Source organism: Cryptosporidium andersoni, assembly GCF_001865355.1.
Source record: "Cryptosporidium andersoni isolate 30847 chromosome Unknown contig_52, whole genome shotgun sequence".
Classification (NCBI taxonomy): domain Eukaryota; phylum Apicomplexa; class Conoidasida; order Eucoccidiorida; family Cryptosporidiidae; genus Cryptosporidium; species Cryptosporidium andersoni.
Window position 1 is genome coordinate 1 of NW_027122904.1, and position 16,061 is coordinate 16,061.

General features: G+C 31.9%; 12 protein-coding genes across 12 annotated transcripts; 4 read left to right on the forward strand and 8 right to left on the reverse strand.

The window, feature by feature from the left end:
* Nucleotides 1-262: 262 nt before the first annotated feature.
* Nucleotides 263-1,369, reverse strand: cand_013170 (uncharacterized protein; the record flags this gene model as incomplete). Its single annotated transcript, XM_067211553.1, has 1 exon — nucleotides 263-1,369. One exon carries the CDS (start codon nucleotides 1,367-1,369, stop codon nucleotides 263-265), a length of 1,107 nt encoding a protein of 368 aa, XP_067066876.1.
* A 113-nt stretch (nucleotides 1,370-1,482) lies between these two features.
* cand_013180 (uncharacterized protein) lies at nucleotides 1,483-2,100 on the forward strand (the record flags this gene model as incomplete). Its single annotated transcript, XM_067211554.1, has 1 exon — nucleotides 1,483-2,100. The coding sequence occupies one exon, from the start codon at nucleotides 1,483-1,485 to the stop codon at nucleotides 2,098-2,100; it is 618 nt and encodes a 205-aa protein (XP_067066877.1).
* A 243-nt stretch (nucleotides 2,101-2,343) lies between these two features.
* cand_013190 (uncharacterized protein) lies at nucleotides 2,344-3,009 on the forward strand (the record flags this gene model as incomplete). The annotated part of the gene is made up of 1 exon (XM_067211555.1): nucleotides 2,344-3,009. One exon carries the CDS (start codon nucleotides 2,344-2,346, stop codon nucleotides 3,007-3,009), a length of 666 nt encoding a protein of 221 aa, XP_067066878.1.
* A 57-nt stretch (nucleotides 3,010-3,066) lies between these two features.
* On the reverse strand, nucleotides 3,067-4,656 carry cand_013200 (radical SAM domain-containing protein; the record flags this gene model as incomplete). Its single annotated transcript, XM_067211556.1, has 1 exon — nucleotides 3,067-4,656. The coding sequence occupies one exon, from the start codon at nucleotides 4,654-4,656 to the stop codon at nucleotides 3,067-3,069; it is 1,590 nt and encodes a 529-aa protein (XP_067066879.1).
* A 562-nt stretch (nucleotides 4,657-5,218) lies between these two features.
* Nucleotides 5,219-6,562, forward strand: cand_013210 (26s proteasome subunit 4; the record flags this gene model as incomplete). Its single annotated transcript, XM_067211557.1, has 1 exon — nucleotides 5,219-6,562. One exon carries the CDS (start codon nucleotides 5,219-5,221, stop codon nucleotides 6,560-6,562), a length of 1,344 nt encoding a protein of 447 aa, XP_067066880.1.
* An 83-nt stretch (nucleotides 6,563-6,645) lies between these two features.
* Nucleotides 6,646-6,993, reverse strand: cand_013220 (YIPPEE family protein; the record flags this gene model as incomplete). The annotated part of the gene is made up of 1 exon (XM_067211558.1): nucleotides 6,646-6,993. One exon carries the CDS (start codon nucleotides 6,991-6,993, stop codon nucleotides 6,646-6,648), a length of 348 nt encoding a protein of 115 aa, XP_067066881.1.
* A 755-nt stretch (nucleotides 6,994-7,748) lies between these two features.
* On the forward strand, nucleotides 7,749-8,159 carry cand_013230 (uncharacterized protein; the record flags this gene model as incomplete). Its single annotated transcript, XM_067211559.1, has 1 exon — nucleotides 7,749-8,159. The coding sequence occupies one exon, from the start codon at nucleotides 7,749-7,751 to the stop codon at nucleotides 8,157-8,159; it is 411 nt and encodes a 136-aa protein (XP_067066882.1).
* Nucleotides 8,160-8,211: 52 nt separating this feature from the next.
* Nucleotides 8,212-9,114, reverse strand: cand_013240 (ubiquitin fusion degradation protein 1; the record flags this gene model as incomplete). Its single annotated transcript, XM_067211560.1, has 1 exon — nucleotides 8,212-9,114. One exon carries the CDS (start codon nucleotides 9,112-9,114, stop codon nucleotides 8,212-8,214), a length of 903 nt encoding a protein of 300 aa, XP_067066883.1.
* Nucleotides 9,115-9,253: 139 nt separating this feature from the next.
* cand_013250 (zinc knuckle family protein) lies at nucleotides 9,254-10,765 on the reverse strand (the record flags this gene model as incomplete). The annotated part of the gene is made up of 1 exon (XM_067211561.1): nucleotides 9,254-10,765. The coding sequence occupies one exon, from the start codon at nucleotides 10,763-10,765 to the stop codon at nucleotides 9,254-9,256; it is 1,512 nt and encodes a 503-aa protein (XP_067066884.1).
* Nucleotides 10,766-10,908: 143 nt separating this feature from the next.
* On the reverse strand, nucleotides 10,909-11,664 carry cand_013260 (ribosome biogenesis regulatory protein; the record flags this gene model as incomplete). Its single annotated transcript, XM_067211562.1, has 1 exon — nucleotides 10,909-11,664. One exon carries the CDS (start codon nucleotides 11,662-11,664, stop codon nucleotides 10,909-10,911), a length of 756 nt encoding a protein of 251 aa, XP_067066885.1.
* A 489-nt stretch (nucleotides 11,665-12,153) lies between these two features.
* cand_013270 (uncharacterized protein) lies at nucleotides 12,154-12,537 on the reverse strand (the record flags this gene model as incomplete). Its single annotated transcript, XM_067211563.1, has 1 exon — nucleotides 12,154-12,537. One exon carries the CDS (start codon nucleotides 12,535-12,537, stop codon nucleotides 12,154-12,156), a length of 384 nt encoding a protein of 127 aa, XP_067066886.1.
* A 346-nt stretch (nucleotides 12,538-12,883) lies between these two features.
* Nucleotides 12,884-16,048, reverse strand: cand_013280 (uncharacterized protein; the record flags this gene model as incomplete). The annotated part of the gene is made up of 1 exon (XM_067211564.1): nucleotides 12,884-16,048. One exon carries the CDS (start codon nucleotides 16,046-16,048, stop codon nucleotides 12,884-12,886), a length of 3,165 nt encoding a protein of 1,054 aa, XP_067066887.1.
* Between the last annotated feature and the right edge of the window lie 13 nt (nucleotides 16,049-16,061).

Here is a 16,061-nt window from a genome sequence, read left to right on the forward strand (position 1 = left end):
GAAAGCTGCTAAGAATACAGAGTTTATTTGCCTTGAATAAGAGAGTGTAACTGTATAAAATAAAGCTAAAATTAATACCAATAAATTCATTATAATATTATTTTCAAAAAAAATTAGATAAATCTCTATATATAAAGTATTAATTAAGTCAAGGGATAACTACATTGCATGGCCCGCATGCAACACTATGCATGTGGCATCAAGTACCGATATTATTACCGGTAGTAATGTATAAATTTTTTTGAAAAGTATCTTAATATGTTTATACCTTTAGAAATAAGGAGTCATAAGCAACATGAAATTGAGGAATATTTACGTTATATTTACTTAGAGATAAAACCTGATCTCGTATATAATCGCTTAAAAGAGTGTGATCAATACCGCATGTAATACTTGTTAAGTAAACATTTCTACAACTTATTTTTAAGCAAAATTTTATTAACTCTGGTATGTTATATGTACCTTCAGATTTAATATGACTTTGTAGAAGTGGTACCACAAGAATCTGGATACATGGTAAATTTATAAGATACTGAAGTGTTTTTTGAGGTATAATTGAAAAATTTGGTAAAATGCACAAAATTGGATTTTTTGAGATTTCGTCTTGTATAACATACCCCATATTTAATTCATTATTATTTCCTTTAAAGTATAAAGCTGTAATATTAATGCTATCGTATTTAAATGGAACAGGGGAGAAATCCAAGTTATCTTCAAAATTTGTATATCTATGTATCTCGACATATTTATTAGCTTCATTTATAGATTTAAAAGTAGTAGTGACCCCAGGATTATGTGGATCAAATACTGAAATATTCATAGTTCCAACTTTTGTTTTAAATGGAGGTTTAATTTTAAGTGAGTAAAGGATCATGTAGTTGTACCAATTAGATAAATTAATAAATGCAGATGTTGATAGATATAGTGGTATCGGTTTCTTTGGGTAGTAAGAAACATTTCCATTTTCATCTATAAAATGTTCAAAATTTTGAATTTCACGAACTTCATCAATCCCTCCTATTGATTCCTCAGTAGAGTGCATAGTCAAGATGATGTCTACCTTTTTTAAAAATTTCGAGGCACATTGAATTATAGATTTCCGAACTTCCACACTAATTTCAAACAAAATAGTAACTTCACTATTTTTATTTGATTTAATTGATAGTAGAGCAGAATATGAATTTCGGATATTTTTATTATATTCAACCGAAGTTTTATTTGCTCTTATCAATGTTTCAATACATTTTGAACATACAGAGCAATATTCACCTTTATTCAAATGTTCATATTCAATATTCTTAATAGTATGTCCTAGGTTTGGAGTTCCTTCTTTTGTTCCAGTCCCCAGAAAAAGTAATGAAGCATTCATAGTTACAATTTTGTAATTTTACCATAAGTACAGGAGTACCAAGCGCTAAGGTAATTTTATCTCTAGCTGAACATTTGAGTACTTTGATTACAATACTTCAGGAGATATAAAAAATGGCAAATAGGCGAAATAATGACAGGAACTCAGTAGGTTGGGAAAGTGAGTCATCAAAAACTTCTGTGATTGTTTGGACATGTATAATTGCAACATTATTTATAATAAAGTATATTTATCAACTTCTTTTTGATAATAGTTTTAGAACATCAAATATAGGAAATGAAATTGGCTCTAGAGATGGGATAGATAGAAATAAAAATAGAGCGAGTGCTTTAAAAATATCTATGGGATTGTGTTTTGGAAAAGATCACAAGTTCTTCAATAGTACAAGGATCTCTGCAATTTTAACAAAGCTGTGTTTAAAAGCAGACATCTATTTAATAGTACAAGTAAATAATGATGAAGAGGAGTCTGTATTTATGAAAACTATTGAAGATATGGGCATACTAGATAATGGATTAAAGAGACACCGGATAGTATTCTGTGAAAAGTCTACTAGTATACCTAGCTTAGCAAGACAATTACAGCCACTGATGCACATTGACACCAATAAGTCTCATTTAGATTTACTTAGTGGGAAAGTGCCAAATGTAATATATTTTGAATTTGATGATAATGGTCAGAGATTTGAAGAGTGTGTAGATAATATAAACTATGTTGCAGGCGTAATTTAATATTTTATATGCATATTTCTTAAAGTCAATTCATCAGAAATAATGGTAATATCCTAATTATTTTAGTATTTGAATGAACATACTTATTAGCAAAGAAAGCTTTTAATATTGTAGAATCTCTACAATACGAGATGTGCATAAAAGAAATTTTATCCCGCTTTATTTGCTAAAATTTTACCTAATTACACCTCTTTACTTACTAATTTAATGGTACCGAAACAGTTATGATTATATATATGTTTTATGGACATAGCATTTGAGCTATCAAGAACGATAATTAATACTTGTAGTAAGCGTGTGGTTGCCTTTGTAGTAAATCATGCTAGTAATCACCCAAAAAGTAGAGAAAAACTAATAAGATTTGGACAAAGTAGTCACAGAACATATATACATCTTAAATATTTCGGGTCATATTGGTTAGATCGTTCTTTTTTTATTTCATCTACCAGTGGGAGTTATATAAATTCCAAAACAATTCCCAATAATGAACCTCATTTGAAATACTATACTGGTATTGACTTTTTAAATTCACCTTCTACATCACCTGAGTCGAAATTTACTACATATACGTTATTTAATCAGTCAAAGGCTTCAAGAAGTAATCAATACCTTGTAACACCTAATCAGAAATCTCCACTTCCTCCTGTTTCATCATTGCCAGTGAAGAGCAGAATAACATTAAATGTAAAACCATTAGATGAAAGCAAGGCATTTGAAGTTGGAGTAGACACAGCTGCTGATTTATCCGTACTTGCAATAACTTTATCATTAGTATGCACAAGTTTGTGGATGAGGAGGAGGAGACAACAAAAGTCACAAACATTACAAAAAGAAAGTGAAAAGATACTATTGGCAAGGGTAGAAAAGCTTGAATCTCAAATAAATAAATTTTTAAGTCTTCAGATGTAAATGTTTTCAAAAAATACAACTATATTTATGGGTTAAGCAATTAAAATAATACTATAATTATGGAGTAGTAGATTTCTTTCTCCTATAGTACATAAATAATCCAATAATACCTGTAGTAAAGATTAGGCTACCAATTGATATATTTATCAATATAACATATTTATTAGCTAAGTTAAATGAAGCAGGTTTGGACCTGAAAATACTATATAATGATTTGTATATTGAAAAATAACTTTTATTATAATTGTCACTTTTGTTATCATCACTGTATTCAACATAATCTTGAATTTCCTTAATTCTACCTTTAAAGGCTAACTGCCCGCATGCACCGCCAATATCTTGTCCCATCTTTCGTCTAACTGTAACAACAATTCCATAATTATTCAATATCCTGGAAAATGTCCGAACTTTATCTTCTGAAGGAGTGGCATACTTTGGAGTTGCGTTTGTTTCACTATAAGGCAAGATATTCACAAATATGAAATTAGATCTTTTATAATTATCTAAGAAAGCTTTTTGGAAAGATTTTGCAACTTTCTTTTCTAAGCGTTCACTTTGTATAAATTTTTCAAAAATCATATTGATATCATTTTTGTCTGTATGAGTATTGTTTAGTAAATTCCCCAGAGCCTTTGCATGATTAATTGAATCATTCACATCTTTAATAAGAATATATTCAATCATCACAGTGCTATGGCTATTGAACCATTTTGGAGATATAATTGTACTTTCAAGATTGTCTATTTCAACTTCAGTGCGATTATTTCTCTGATCGGCAATTTTTTTAATAAATTTATTCAACATAGACTTTGCTATAAATATATCTGTTGATCTTATCAGCTCAGATATCTTGTACATCTTCGCAATAGGAACTATTTGCTCCCTTAGTACTTGATCTGGTGCGTGTAAACTTAAACATAATCCTACTCCAGGTAGATCATCTGCCATATTTACAATACCAGATGGTATTCCAACTGTACTTATGGAAATCTTGCTGGGAGATAAGCCATATAATCTTGTATCCAATAATATTTTTATTGCATCAACTACCTCATTGTAATTTTCTAGTGGTTCCCCCATGCCCATAAATACAACATTCTTAACAGGTTCATTAAGAATATTTATTGCATGGTATACCTGTTCAATAATCTCTCCAGTAACAAGCGATCCACCTAATCCCAGCGTACCTGTAGCACAAAATGTGCATCCCATTCTGCATCCAATCTGACTTGATACACAAAGAGATACTCTCCTATATATCGGTAAATTCGGTACTTCCAATGTGTCCACATTATTGTTTTCTGATTTCTTAGCCACATCATTACATCTATCATATCTCATTATAACCGTCTCAATCTCATGGCCATCCTGTAACCTAATTATAAGCTTTGTTGTATTGCCATCATCAGTTGTATGACTTTGTACAATATTAGAAGTCAGTAACTTAAAATTTAATTGAATTTCCTCCAATATCCTTTTAGGAACATCGGGTATATCACTAAATTCTTTAACATTCTTCTGTATCAAATAACGCCAAACTCTATACGCGTGACTTTCACTTACTTTAAGCTCCCTAAAGATCTTCAGAAAGGAGCTACTATCAAAAATCGGTTGTTGTTTAAACCTATATCTTCGCTTGTTTTCCATACTTTGAAATCTTCAAACAGTACTTCAACTCTCAGCAAAATAGAGTTTACTATTGACACCGCTCTGAGCGCCTCGACTTTTTTTCATCCTTATTTGTTTATAAGTTTGTTTTATAGCAATAATTTTTCCCTTATTTTGCAAAATATGTATAGATAAAAAGGAACAATAATATCACTTGTAATATTCTGAAATACTTCTTAATTCAAAAATTATGTATAGATATGAGGTTATTCCTAAGAATTTGATGGAGAGTAAATAGTATTCCTTTAAATATTTACAAAATAATCTAGATTTTATAAGGAAAAAAAAAGAAAAGGCCAAGAAGCCAGATAGTGTATAAGTTGATGTATAACTTCCGGAGACTTGAGGAATTATTGTAGTTGTCACTCCCCTTTGCTATCCTAACCAATGGTGTAGAGCGGTTAAAAAGAGGTTTCTGTGGGCTATTTTAAAAGGATCTCTGATCACTACAAACTAAAAATAAAGTACTGAATATCTCTATATATAGAGATTGCTTCAATCTTGGTCCAATTAGAATCAGAATTTATAAGAGGTAGCTGAGATGGGTAATGCAAATACACATCAAAATCACTTAGGAGAAGACTCACGAAATGATAAGAAGAAAAAACAACAAAATCAGGTTGATAAGAAGAGATTAGATGTGGCTCCACCACCACTTGAAACTAAGAGGAAGCGTAAGAATAAAAGTATATCTCATTACTCTAGAATACCTACTATAGTACCAAATACGAAGTGTAGATTGAGATTACTGAAACTAGAGAGAGTAAAAGATTACTTATTAATGGAACAAGAGTTCATAACAACTATGGAGAGTATCCGCCCATCAGCTGAAAGAACTGAAGAGGAACATACGAAAGTGGATGACTTGCGTGGTAGTCCAATGAGCATTGGAAATCTAGAGGAGATAATTGACGAAAATCATGCTATTGTATCATCATCTGTTGGGTCAGAATATTATGTAAATATACTGTCATTTGTAGATAAGAGCCAACTACAGCCTGGTTCTTCTGTATTACTACATAATAAGGTCTATTCAATAGTAGGTATAATGAGTGATGAGGTAGATCCACTAGTTACTGTAATGAAAGTTGACAAAGCTCCTTTAGAGAGTTATGCAGATATAGGTGGACTGGAACAACAAATACAAGAGATTAAAGAAGCTGTAGAGATCCCACTAACTCATCCCGAATTATACGATGACATAGGCATAAAACCACCTAAGGGAGTTATTTTATATGGACCACCAGGTACTGGTAAGACTTTACTTGCAAAAGCAGTTGCAAATGAAACTTCTGCTACTTTCCTACGCGTAGTTGGTAGTGAACTGATTCAAAAGTACTTAGGAGATGGTCCTAAACTTGTACGTGAGTTATTTAGAGTTGCAGAGGAGAACGCTCCAAGCATTGTATTTATAGATGAAATAGATGCAGTAGGAACTAAACGTCATGATGCTCACAGTGGTGGTGAAAGAGATATACAGAGGACAATGTTAGAGCTTTTAAATCAACTAGATGGTTTTGAATCGAGGGGGGATGTCAAAGTAATAATGGCTACTAATAAAATTGAAAGTCTTGACCCGGCTCTTATTAGACCTGGTAGGATAGATAGGAAAATTGAACTACCCAATCCAGATAGCAAGACAAAACGGAGAATATTCCAAATACACACTAATAAGATGACTTTAGCTGAAGATGTCGACTTAGAAGAATTCGTAATGGCTAAGGACGACATTAGTGGTGCCGATATTAAGGCTATTTGCACAGAAGCAGGGCTACTTGCACTTAGAGAGAGAAGGATGAAAGTTACACAAGAGGACTTTAGGAAAGCGAAAGAGAAAGCTCTTTACAGAAAAAAGGGTGGTATTCCTGAAGGACTATATTTATAGTAATTGTGAATATTTGTTTCTTTTTCTTCAAAATAATATTCCAAGTGCAAGAAAGTTCAACTCTTAAGAACCTGAATATAATTTCATGAGTCATCACAGATCTGATTAGACATCAATAATGACCTTTCTAAGATATATTTGCCAATTTTATATTGTTGACTCTCTTGGTAAGCTACTTCATATTTCCACCCTAGTATTGTCCCACAATCATTACAATATATATCTACAATGGAATACAGACCAGTATTCATTAGTCTATCTTCAGCGGGTCCTTCTGATACATTATAGACTTGACTAAATATACATGCATTGCTTACTTTTCCTCTAAAATGTGTGCTAATAAGGAATTCTTGCGAGCTGAGTGGCATTCCACATTCTTTACAAGTGTATTGTAGTATACTATTTAAATGTAGTACAAAGGGCCTGCCCATTGAAATATGTTAGAATAATAAATATTTCTAGTGATATATACTCCTGCTTATTTCTTCACCATTGCATTGTAACACGGTAGGATGCTATTAACTATTAGATAGTACAAGCATCATTCCAAGAACCCGGGAATATTACAATCTTATGGCGGTCGACATACAGGCATTAGGCGGCCATATTCTATTTTGGTTTACCTTTTCCCTTCTTTTTTCTGTTAGATTTTGTACCTTACTAACATTTAGATACTATTTCTGAAATATATTCACAAGACCCGATACTTTCTCTGAGAATTTTGTATTTCTTGTACGTCTAGGTTTTAATATATAGTAGTAATAATATATACCAGCACTAATAAGTACTGTAGACATGAGAGATATCCCAATGAAAGTCCCTGTAGATATTTTTTTTCTATTATTAGGGTATATGAATATTTTATTTGCTTTGTTATCAATATCACTTATAACTTGGTCTCTTAGTTGTTCTACTGCAGGGATACTTGACAGCTCTCTGAGTAAAAAGCCTAGACTAGTTGTAATAGCTGCTGCAGTCATTTCCTTATCCAAAGTTTAAGATTATTCAATATAATATTTGGACAGATATTCTTTTATAATGAAAAGAAATTTTAGGTATTAAGTTATAATATTTTACCATGCTCCACACAATAAAGGCGCTAGCTCCTCTTTAGACTGCTTCTAGTATATTATAGACAAGAGTACATAACTCCAGGTGATGAACTTTCTCTTTATATAAAATCTTGATGGTAAAAATTAGGGGATTCAAACCTGGTGGTACTGAAAACCCTTTACTTTTAAGAAGGAGAAATATAGTAAATACAGGTCCTACCATAAGAGAGAAATTAGAAAGGTCATCTCGCCCAACATGGGATGAACTAAGGAAGTTAATAAACAGTAAAGAAGTCAGTGACAACAAAGATGTAGAGGCTCAAAATGCACTATATGTTGAGAAGATGAACGAAATCAGAGAAGAGAAACTAGGTAAGTTATGGTCTAAGGACAATTCAAGCCACAAGAATAGTAAGGATGCAAATTGTCAGGTGAATAATTATAAACTAAAACAAGAACCAAATAGGAGGTATAGTACTAGTAAGTATTATAAAGAGCATAGATCCCGATCATTTGATCGTTCTACTCCAACATCTGAATATTAGATATCAATAATGGGAGGTTTTAAGTAGACTACTGTTATATTTAATATATTAATCATTTCCGTGATGTCACTCCAATTATGCCAGGTATAATACCACGATCAATAAGATCCTGATATTTATCACTGTATGTCCTAACTCCACCTACAAGTCTATTCTTCCATGGTTCATTGATGTCATCTGTTAAATATGAATTCTGGGAAGCAAGAGAAGCAGAAGATGGCATTGAATTGACTGAACTCTGTGTTTTTATAGGCTTTCCATCCAATCTCTGTCCATATCCTGAAAACAAAGTTTCTCTGCTTGTTCCCAACAATTCATCTGGTGTTGTTGCTATTCGCTGTACACCAGGTTCCACATAATCAGGTGGTGGTGCAAAGTCAACTTGTATATCTGTTTCAATAATTGAAATGGCATTTGCAGGCTTTGTTTCTAATATTTCTACTTTGTATGAAGCATCATTGTATTGTATAACAATTGTGTCACCTATAGTAAGTGTTGCAAAACCACGTAAAGCTGTTTCTAGTACAGCTTTTGGGTTTGTTATATCAAGGAATTCCATACTTAAAGGTTGCAGTTTCACATAAGTACCTTTAGAAAGGGAGGTATTTGTGATATTTACAATATCTCCCTCCTGTAATTCGAGATTTTGCATCATCCAGTATGGCATGTAACATGTCCCCTCTTCGGCAACAAATTCAAGTACACCAGAATGGGTAACTTTGTGTTTCAGTGAGTTCTGCACTTTGAATAGCATTGGCCATGATATATTACGCCTTGCTAGTTGATTAAGTGCTGAGGGTGGTAGTAAAATTTTATTGCCTGCTTCCAATTCATCACGACCTGCAAAGCTTACTGGGTAGCAAGAATACTCATGGCTAAATGGGGATGATAAGGGATCACTATCATATCCACTTGCAAAAAAACTACCAGATGTGAATCTACTGAAGCCGAACATACTTACTGATATATTGATAAAATAAAACCAGTAGTTAGTAGTAGAGTAATAGGCCTAAACAAGAATATTAATATAATAAGAGCTGAAAGCTAGTTGCCCGCAATGAGACGTATACTTGCATATAGGCGGTTTATTAGGATTAATCAGATTGATCCATGTCATCTGTATCATCTATATTGTTCATTGCATGAGTTTGAGCATTAGTATTGTATAAATGTGCGTTTGGATGTATATAACTTGTAGGTATTGCATTATTATATAGTTGATACTGAGGTATGTAAGCTACTTGTCCAGAACACTCTAAGCTAGTATAGCTTACCATCCCACTTAGCTGTAGTGCAACATTATGACCAACTATTGGAGTATTTGTAGCTGTATATGCTGTAGGAACAATTGTAGTAGGTATTGTACTGGTTTGGGTACCATTCTGGTGTAAGAGAGGTATATAAGATAGTGGATAGGCACTAGTCGTGCTTGTATTCAGTCCATTTGTAATACTGGAGTTAAAGAAATTGTTGGAGCTCGACTTCGTACTATCATTATCTTCCAAGTTTGATACTCCTTGATTGTCATCCTTATTACTAATTTCACTAGATATGTGATTAACGCTACTCAATTCACTCATCATTTTCTCATATTCCTCCTCAATATTCTTGTTTGGATTGTATAGTTTACAGTCTTTTGTAATATGGCCTTTATCTCCACATATAGAGCATTTGATATCTGCTTTTTTATATGATGACATTAGTTGTGAATCAGGGCAACTAAAGGAGGGGTGGTTAGTAGAGCCACAATGTAAACAACGGTCATTATTACCACTTATTCCTAAGTTTGTTCCGAAGCTATTAGAAATATTTGTACCATTCACAATTGCTAATTGCTCTAAACCTCTTCTTTTATATTCATCATGTAAAGGATGAAATGGATCTAGTAATGGTTGTATTAGGTCTACAGCCTTGTCTACTTTCTCTTGAGTATCAGCTGATATATGAATGTGCATAGGCATAGCCAACTCCTCCTCTGTTTGGTGATCGCATTTCTTGCCTTCTTTCAAAGTACCTTTGCCTCTTATTGAAATTAATGATCCACTTTCTGCTTCTAAACGGCGATGATTATATCCTCTAGGCCCAATAATTAATCCCATAAAATTATACTCTGGGTATTTGTCCAATGGTATGATTAGTCTTCTAACCTTTTTTAAGGGTTTATAGTCGTTTGGAGGTGCATAGTCCTCAACTCGCTTCATCATAAATTCTATCAAATTTGATAGTTCAATCTCCATACTCTTTTTAACTCTCATATCACGTGTATTTATACGTGATCCTGTCTTATCATATATAGGAGGTGGACTTGGTTCTCTTATATCTGGGTCCCCATATTCAAGATCTCCAACTTGGAGTTTATACATTAGCTCGTCTAAACGTTGCTCCTTTAAAAATTGGTCCACTTCTTCTAAAGTTACTCCAGGGGGAAATTCCATAAAACAAGGTGGTATAAATTCCTTTTCAGTTATACTTTTCCAGCGACTAGGTTTTACCAGATCACTCTCTACAGTATATTCAGGCCTTTTCCATCGACTCCTTCTTTGTCCATCATTTGACTCAAGTAAAAGTGAGTCTCCATAAACTACTAGGGAAGTTGCTGTTGACATTTAGGTGCTTTTGTTCATTAATGCAATTGCTAAATGGCACTTAATATAAGCGCCAATATGTATTGTTAAGATGTCAAAATATAGCTATAACAGAAGAAGAAAAGTATCTAAAGCTTATGAAATATAATAGACCAAATCCTAAACTAACACAACTTATTGATTATATCTTTGTATACCTGAGATTCAGTTTTTATATTAATAAGCCTCTTCTTATTACCAGTGTTTCTGACCTTGTTGACTTCATTAGGTAATGCTTTGTCTCTTCTACCATAGGATGCTGTTGAAATTGCAACTCTGTCATATAACCTAGCTATCTCATCCTTCGTCCTTTTTTGATTGCTACCTCTTAAGCTAATAACTCCTAATGGTAACTTACTTTCATCCCTCTTTGTCTGTTTCTTATTTTTCACTTCTCTTAATTTCTGTTTAATCTTAGCCACTTCCTTTTCTCTTGAAATTTTCTCTCTAGGATCCTCATATGAATCTATATTATTTTTAATTTCTATAATTGCCCTATTATGTTTTCTATGTATTTTTTTAATTGAATTTTTACCCCATCTTGGGACGAAGTCATCTGTTACAGGATCATAAACCATCTTAGACCTCTTTCTTTTCTTAATACCTTTCATTTCTGCAAATTTCTCCCATTTAGTCTTTTCTCTCATTTCAGGTAAAGCATATACCCTAGGAAATTGGATTATTTGCTTCATAGGTAATATTACCATTAAGCCGTCATTTGTCATTTCTCTCGGTAGATTTTTCCATATAGAGTTCAAAAGCAGTTGAGTATTATTTGCTGAAATCCCGTCTATCTCATCTTCTCTAATTTCATCTATATCTATACCTACCAAATTACTTAAACAATATTCAAGTGATTTGTTTGATACTATATGGTCCATGGAAATTTGCTGTTTACTTTTTGTATCCTTGTACAGTTGATATCTTTATAATGTTTCTTTTATAGCCCTAGTTAAGGTTCTAATTCCAAATTTTAATAAAGATTAAGTTTAACCAGTTAAAATAGATAAGTTTGAAATATACTATCAGATATTCAGGTTAGTGTCTCCTTTTTACTGGTATAGTTTAGTATACTTGTATAAATCTGACAATGCACCACCAATACACTAACATTTCAGCGCCATTAAACTTAAAATATGGTGTGCCTACTGGAATTTCCAAACTCCACTATCTACAAACTAAGAATATATAAAATAAACTGAGGACAAGTAATAGTATCTGAAGAAAAGGAATATACAGTAGAATAATGTAATAGTGACCTACTATGCTTGTTGTGACAAGGCATATATTTAGTTTGTACATAGTAGAAAATTAAAACAGGAGATCCTTAGCATTTCGAAAAGTCTAGTTAAATAACCTTATAGAATAGCCTAGCACTTTATCCCTAAGATCTTCTTGTATTTCTGTTTGGCAGTTTTAACTAAATCTCTACGATGACTAAATGCGTTTTCAATCTTCTCTTTAACTTGTCTAGGATCAGTTGACAATTTAATTGTAGTAACTAACCTATTAGGTCTTCTAGTACTGCGTGTACCAGTCTTCTTCTTGGTTATTTGAACCTTCTTTATTAATTGGTTATTTGGATTTACCTTCACATCAAGTCCTAATGCATTTCTATTTGCCAATCCTGAATACTTTAAAGAGTTTATTGCTGCTATATTGTATGGTTCACATGTAAAGGTAAATCCACTACTTTTGTAGATAAAAGAGCTATTTTTTTTTACACATTGCCATATTACTTCGGAAGGAAACATCTTTTCTGTATAATTAAAAATACTCGACAAAATACTTACCAAACTTATTATGGAGATAATTCTAGTGCTCGGAAGATGTCTTCCACCAGAATAGGACCTCCCATATACCTTCGTAAATACAAGACAGAGTTGAGGTAGTTGTCTACTCTTGTTTAATATTTTGCTACTATTTACACTGTAGACGAGACAAGATAGCAATATAAAAGGTACTACGTTATGTCTCAGTAGACAACCAATTAAAAACTTAGTGTCCATATTAACATGCAGCATAAGGTGTGAAGAAGTTACCAAATAATATTTAGATTTAATCCCATCAAAATAAGACAAATATTCGAGATCAATTGATTTATTGCTTGAATAGTGGCTGAAACCCGTTTGGGAGTATTAGATGATGATATAATGGAGTTAGAGTAATAGGTAGAGGAACAGAAGCTGCGTACTTTGGATAGTTAAATATAGAATTAATTTGGTGAGTGTTTATATGTCGGGGAGGTATTTGATTTATTAATGATGTAGTGAAGTTACGATGGTGATTATTATAACCTGAATTGTAATGGGTAGGTCTATTTGTAGAAGTTATAAATTTTGGATAAGCTAGGACTGGGTCCTGAGTACCTTTAGTGTTTGAAATTCCATTATTATTTCCCAAATTGTATACAGACTGTAGTGAAGAAGTGTGCTGATTATTTGAAATTAAGTTGATAGAGGTAGGATTCGTTGAATTGATTTCTATTGGACTAGTCTGACTTCTACTATACCTTGGGTGACCTGAAACTACTGGTTCAATTTCTTTAATATTTAAAGGTTCCAATTGAATTTGTTCTTGAGATGGAGAGTACATTATATACGAACTGTTCTTGCAGTCTAAATTATACTTTTTATTTGTGTTTTCATTAGGTTGATTATTATCATCATTTATAGACTTAAGATATTTAATTGTTGATCTATATGCTTTTACAATAGGACTTGTAAGGGGGAAATTAGTAGCATCAAGAGACTTGTCTATGACTAAATTTGAGTTACTTTCAAGGTTATCTGCACAATAAATAGTGTCAGAGATCTTATTGGCAATTTTCTTATTATTTACTACCTCTTTACTCAATATTTTACTTTGAGATTCTTTAAAATTAGTAGCTTTCTTACTTTTAAAAATTAAATTTTGGTTTATTTGATGAAATGTTCTGTTATCTTTGTTTGGCAAGCAAGAAGTTCCTAAACACCCAACTGTGTTTAAAAATATATTGCAATTGCTTAATTTTTTCTTAAGACTCCTGCGATTTAATATGGAAGCTACTTCAATGGATTCTGCTCGCTTCTTCTTATCAATATCCTCAGTGTCCAGCTTCTTTAGTTTCGTAGACTTTAAAACATGTTCTTTAACTTCTAGTCCAGGTAATGTAACGAATACTTCTGACTTCTTCCTCGTATCTATATGCTCTAAAGTTCTAAATGATGGAATCTTCTCATTTGATTTTACACGTGATTTATTTTTTGGATTCTCTACTGATCCAAAGTTTAATGGTGATTTTCCATTAGATTCAGTCTTTAGAGTTTTTGCTGATTTATTGAAGCTTGTAGTCTTGTTTGATTGCAAATATGTAGCTTCATTCATAGATTTGATACTCTTTTCACTTTGTGATATTTTTAATTTAGACATATCCAGTGACATATCTAGTGCAATTTTAGGATCTAATATTGAATCTTCTAATTTGGTTATTATTTCATTAGATATGTTAGTAATAATTGTATCTTCAGATATATATTTGTGAATATCTGAAGATTCGGTATATATTTGTGAATTTTGTGTCAGACAAGATGATTCACAAGTTACTAAAGGTTTAGCATATATTTGAGGGATTTCGGAAATATTTCTTGAAGTTTTAGTCTCTTCTATTAAGTTATCATTCTGCATAAAATTATTAATATTATTAGATAATCTAGAATGCTTTCCAGTTTCTAGAAATACCTTAGAAAGATCTATGACTTTATCTGATAACTTTGTCTCCTCCACAATGCTATTAGGAAAATTGATATCTTTTATAATTTTGTCGGACTCTTTTAAGTGTCTCCCATATTTATTTGATATTTCTAATTCTACAGTAGCACCATCCTGTACTTTGGGATATTCCATATTTTCATTGGAAATTTCCAAAAACTTGTCACTTTTGAAGCTATCTAGTGTATTAAGATGATATAGAGCTGTATTTAGATTACAACTCAAAGTTTTACTCATATTTGAATTAGGTTTTTCTGATTCCATCTCTTCTCCTTGATAGAAATCATTTGTTATTTGTAAATCTACACAGCTACTCTGCAAAGTATTTTCTGAAGACATTCTCTTCTTATTAATATCTGAATAATTAGAGTCTAAATTATTATATAAGTTTATTTTTGAATGAGAACAAAGTGGAACATTGTATAATGAATTTTGTACTGTTTCTTTCTCTAATGTAGAAAGAGTTTTGTTAGATTCCTGACTTTTTACTTTGATAGAAGTTATGTTATCAGTATCTTTAGAAAAGACTTGCTCCACTAATTTATGGTTTGGTATAATTGGTTTTATTATTACATCTGAAACTGCTGGACTCCTCGGTACTAGTGTAAGATTATTACTAGCTGTAGCTTTTGGAGAGTTCAAAGAAGTACTTAAGTGATCCACTTTACACTGATCTGATAATTCTGAGTTATCCTTCACAAAAATATTAGATGCTATTATATTATCAATTGAATTAGATGTGGAGTTATCCGCTGAGCTATTTACAGAATATATTGGATATTCTATTGAACTGGTACCCAATTTCTTCTGATCTCCCTTTGTAATAACAATATATCTGGTATAGTCCATTGCTTCTAATTTATTATTATTTATTTGTAATTTTGATTTGTCAGATCCAATTTCGGCTTTTTTTGTGCTCAGCTTTTCTTTATCTTCAGATTCAAAATTCTCATTAATTATGTATAAGCTATTTATGTCTGTATCTTTATCAAATTTCCTTTTTAATCGTAATGTATGATCTTCTGAATTATAAATATTTTCACCAAAGGTGATAGAGTTAGTTCTATTGCCTGACTGACTATTGAGACTATTCATCTCAAAATTTTGGTTAGGTACAGCTTCTAGTTGTAAATTATTACATATATTAAAAGCCTGATAGTTTAAACAATCGATATCACCGTATTTGCACCTTAGTTTGTCTCTAATATTATGAATTGAATGATCTAATTGATACTGTAAGTTTTGTAGGGCACTTGCCAATTGACTGATCTCCATATTTTTCTGGTATATTAAATACTCACTGTTATGTTTTAACTCAGATAATTCGGTTTTTAACCTACAATTTTCAATATATGTTGAATTAACTTCTTTTCTTAGTATGCTCTCCAGATAAAATGCATCTTTATCTTTCCTATTTAATGTATTTATATCCTCTTTGTGTCTATCAACTAGTAGGTTTAGTCTATTCCTTATTTCATATAATCTATATCTAAATAAAATCTCCATAACAAACATTTTATCTAATACT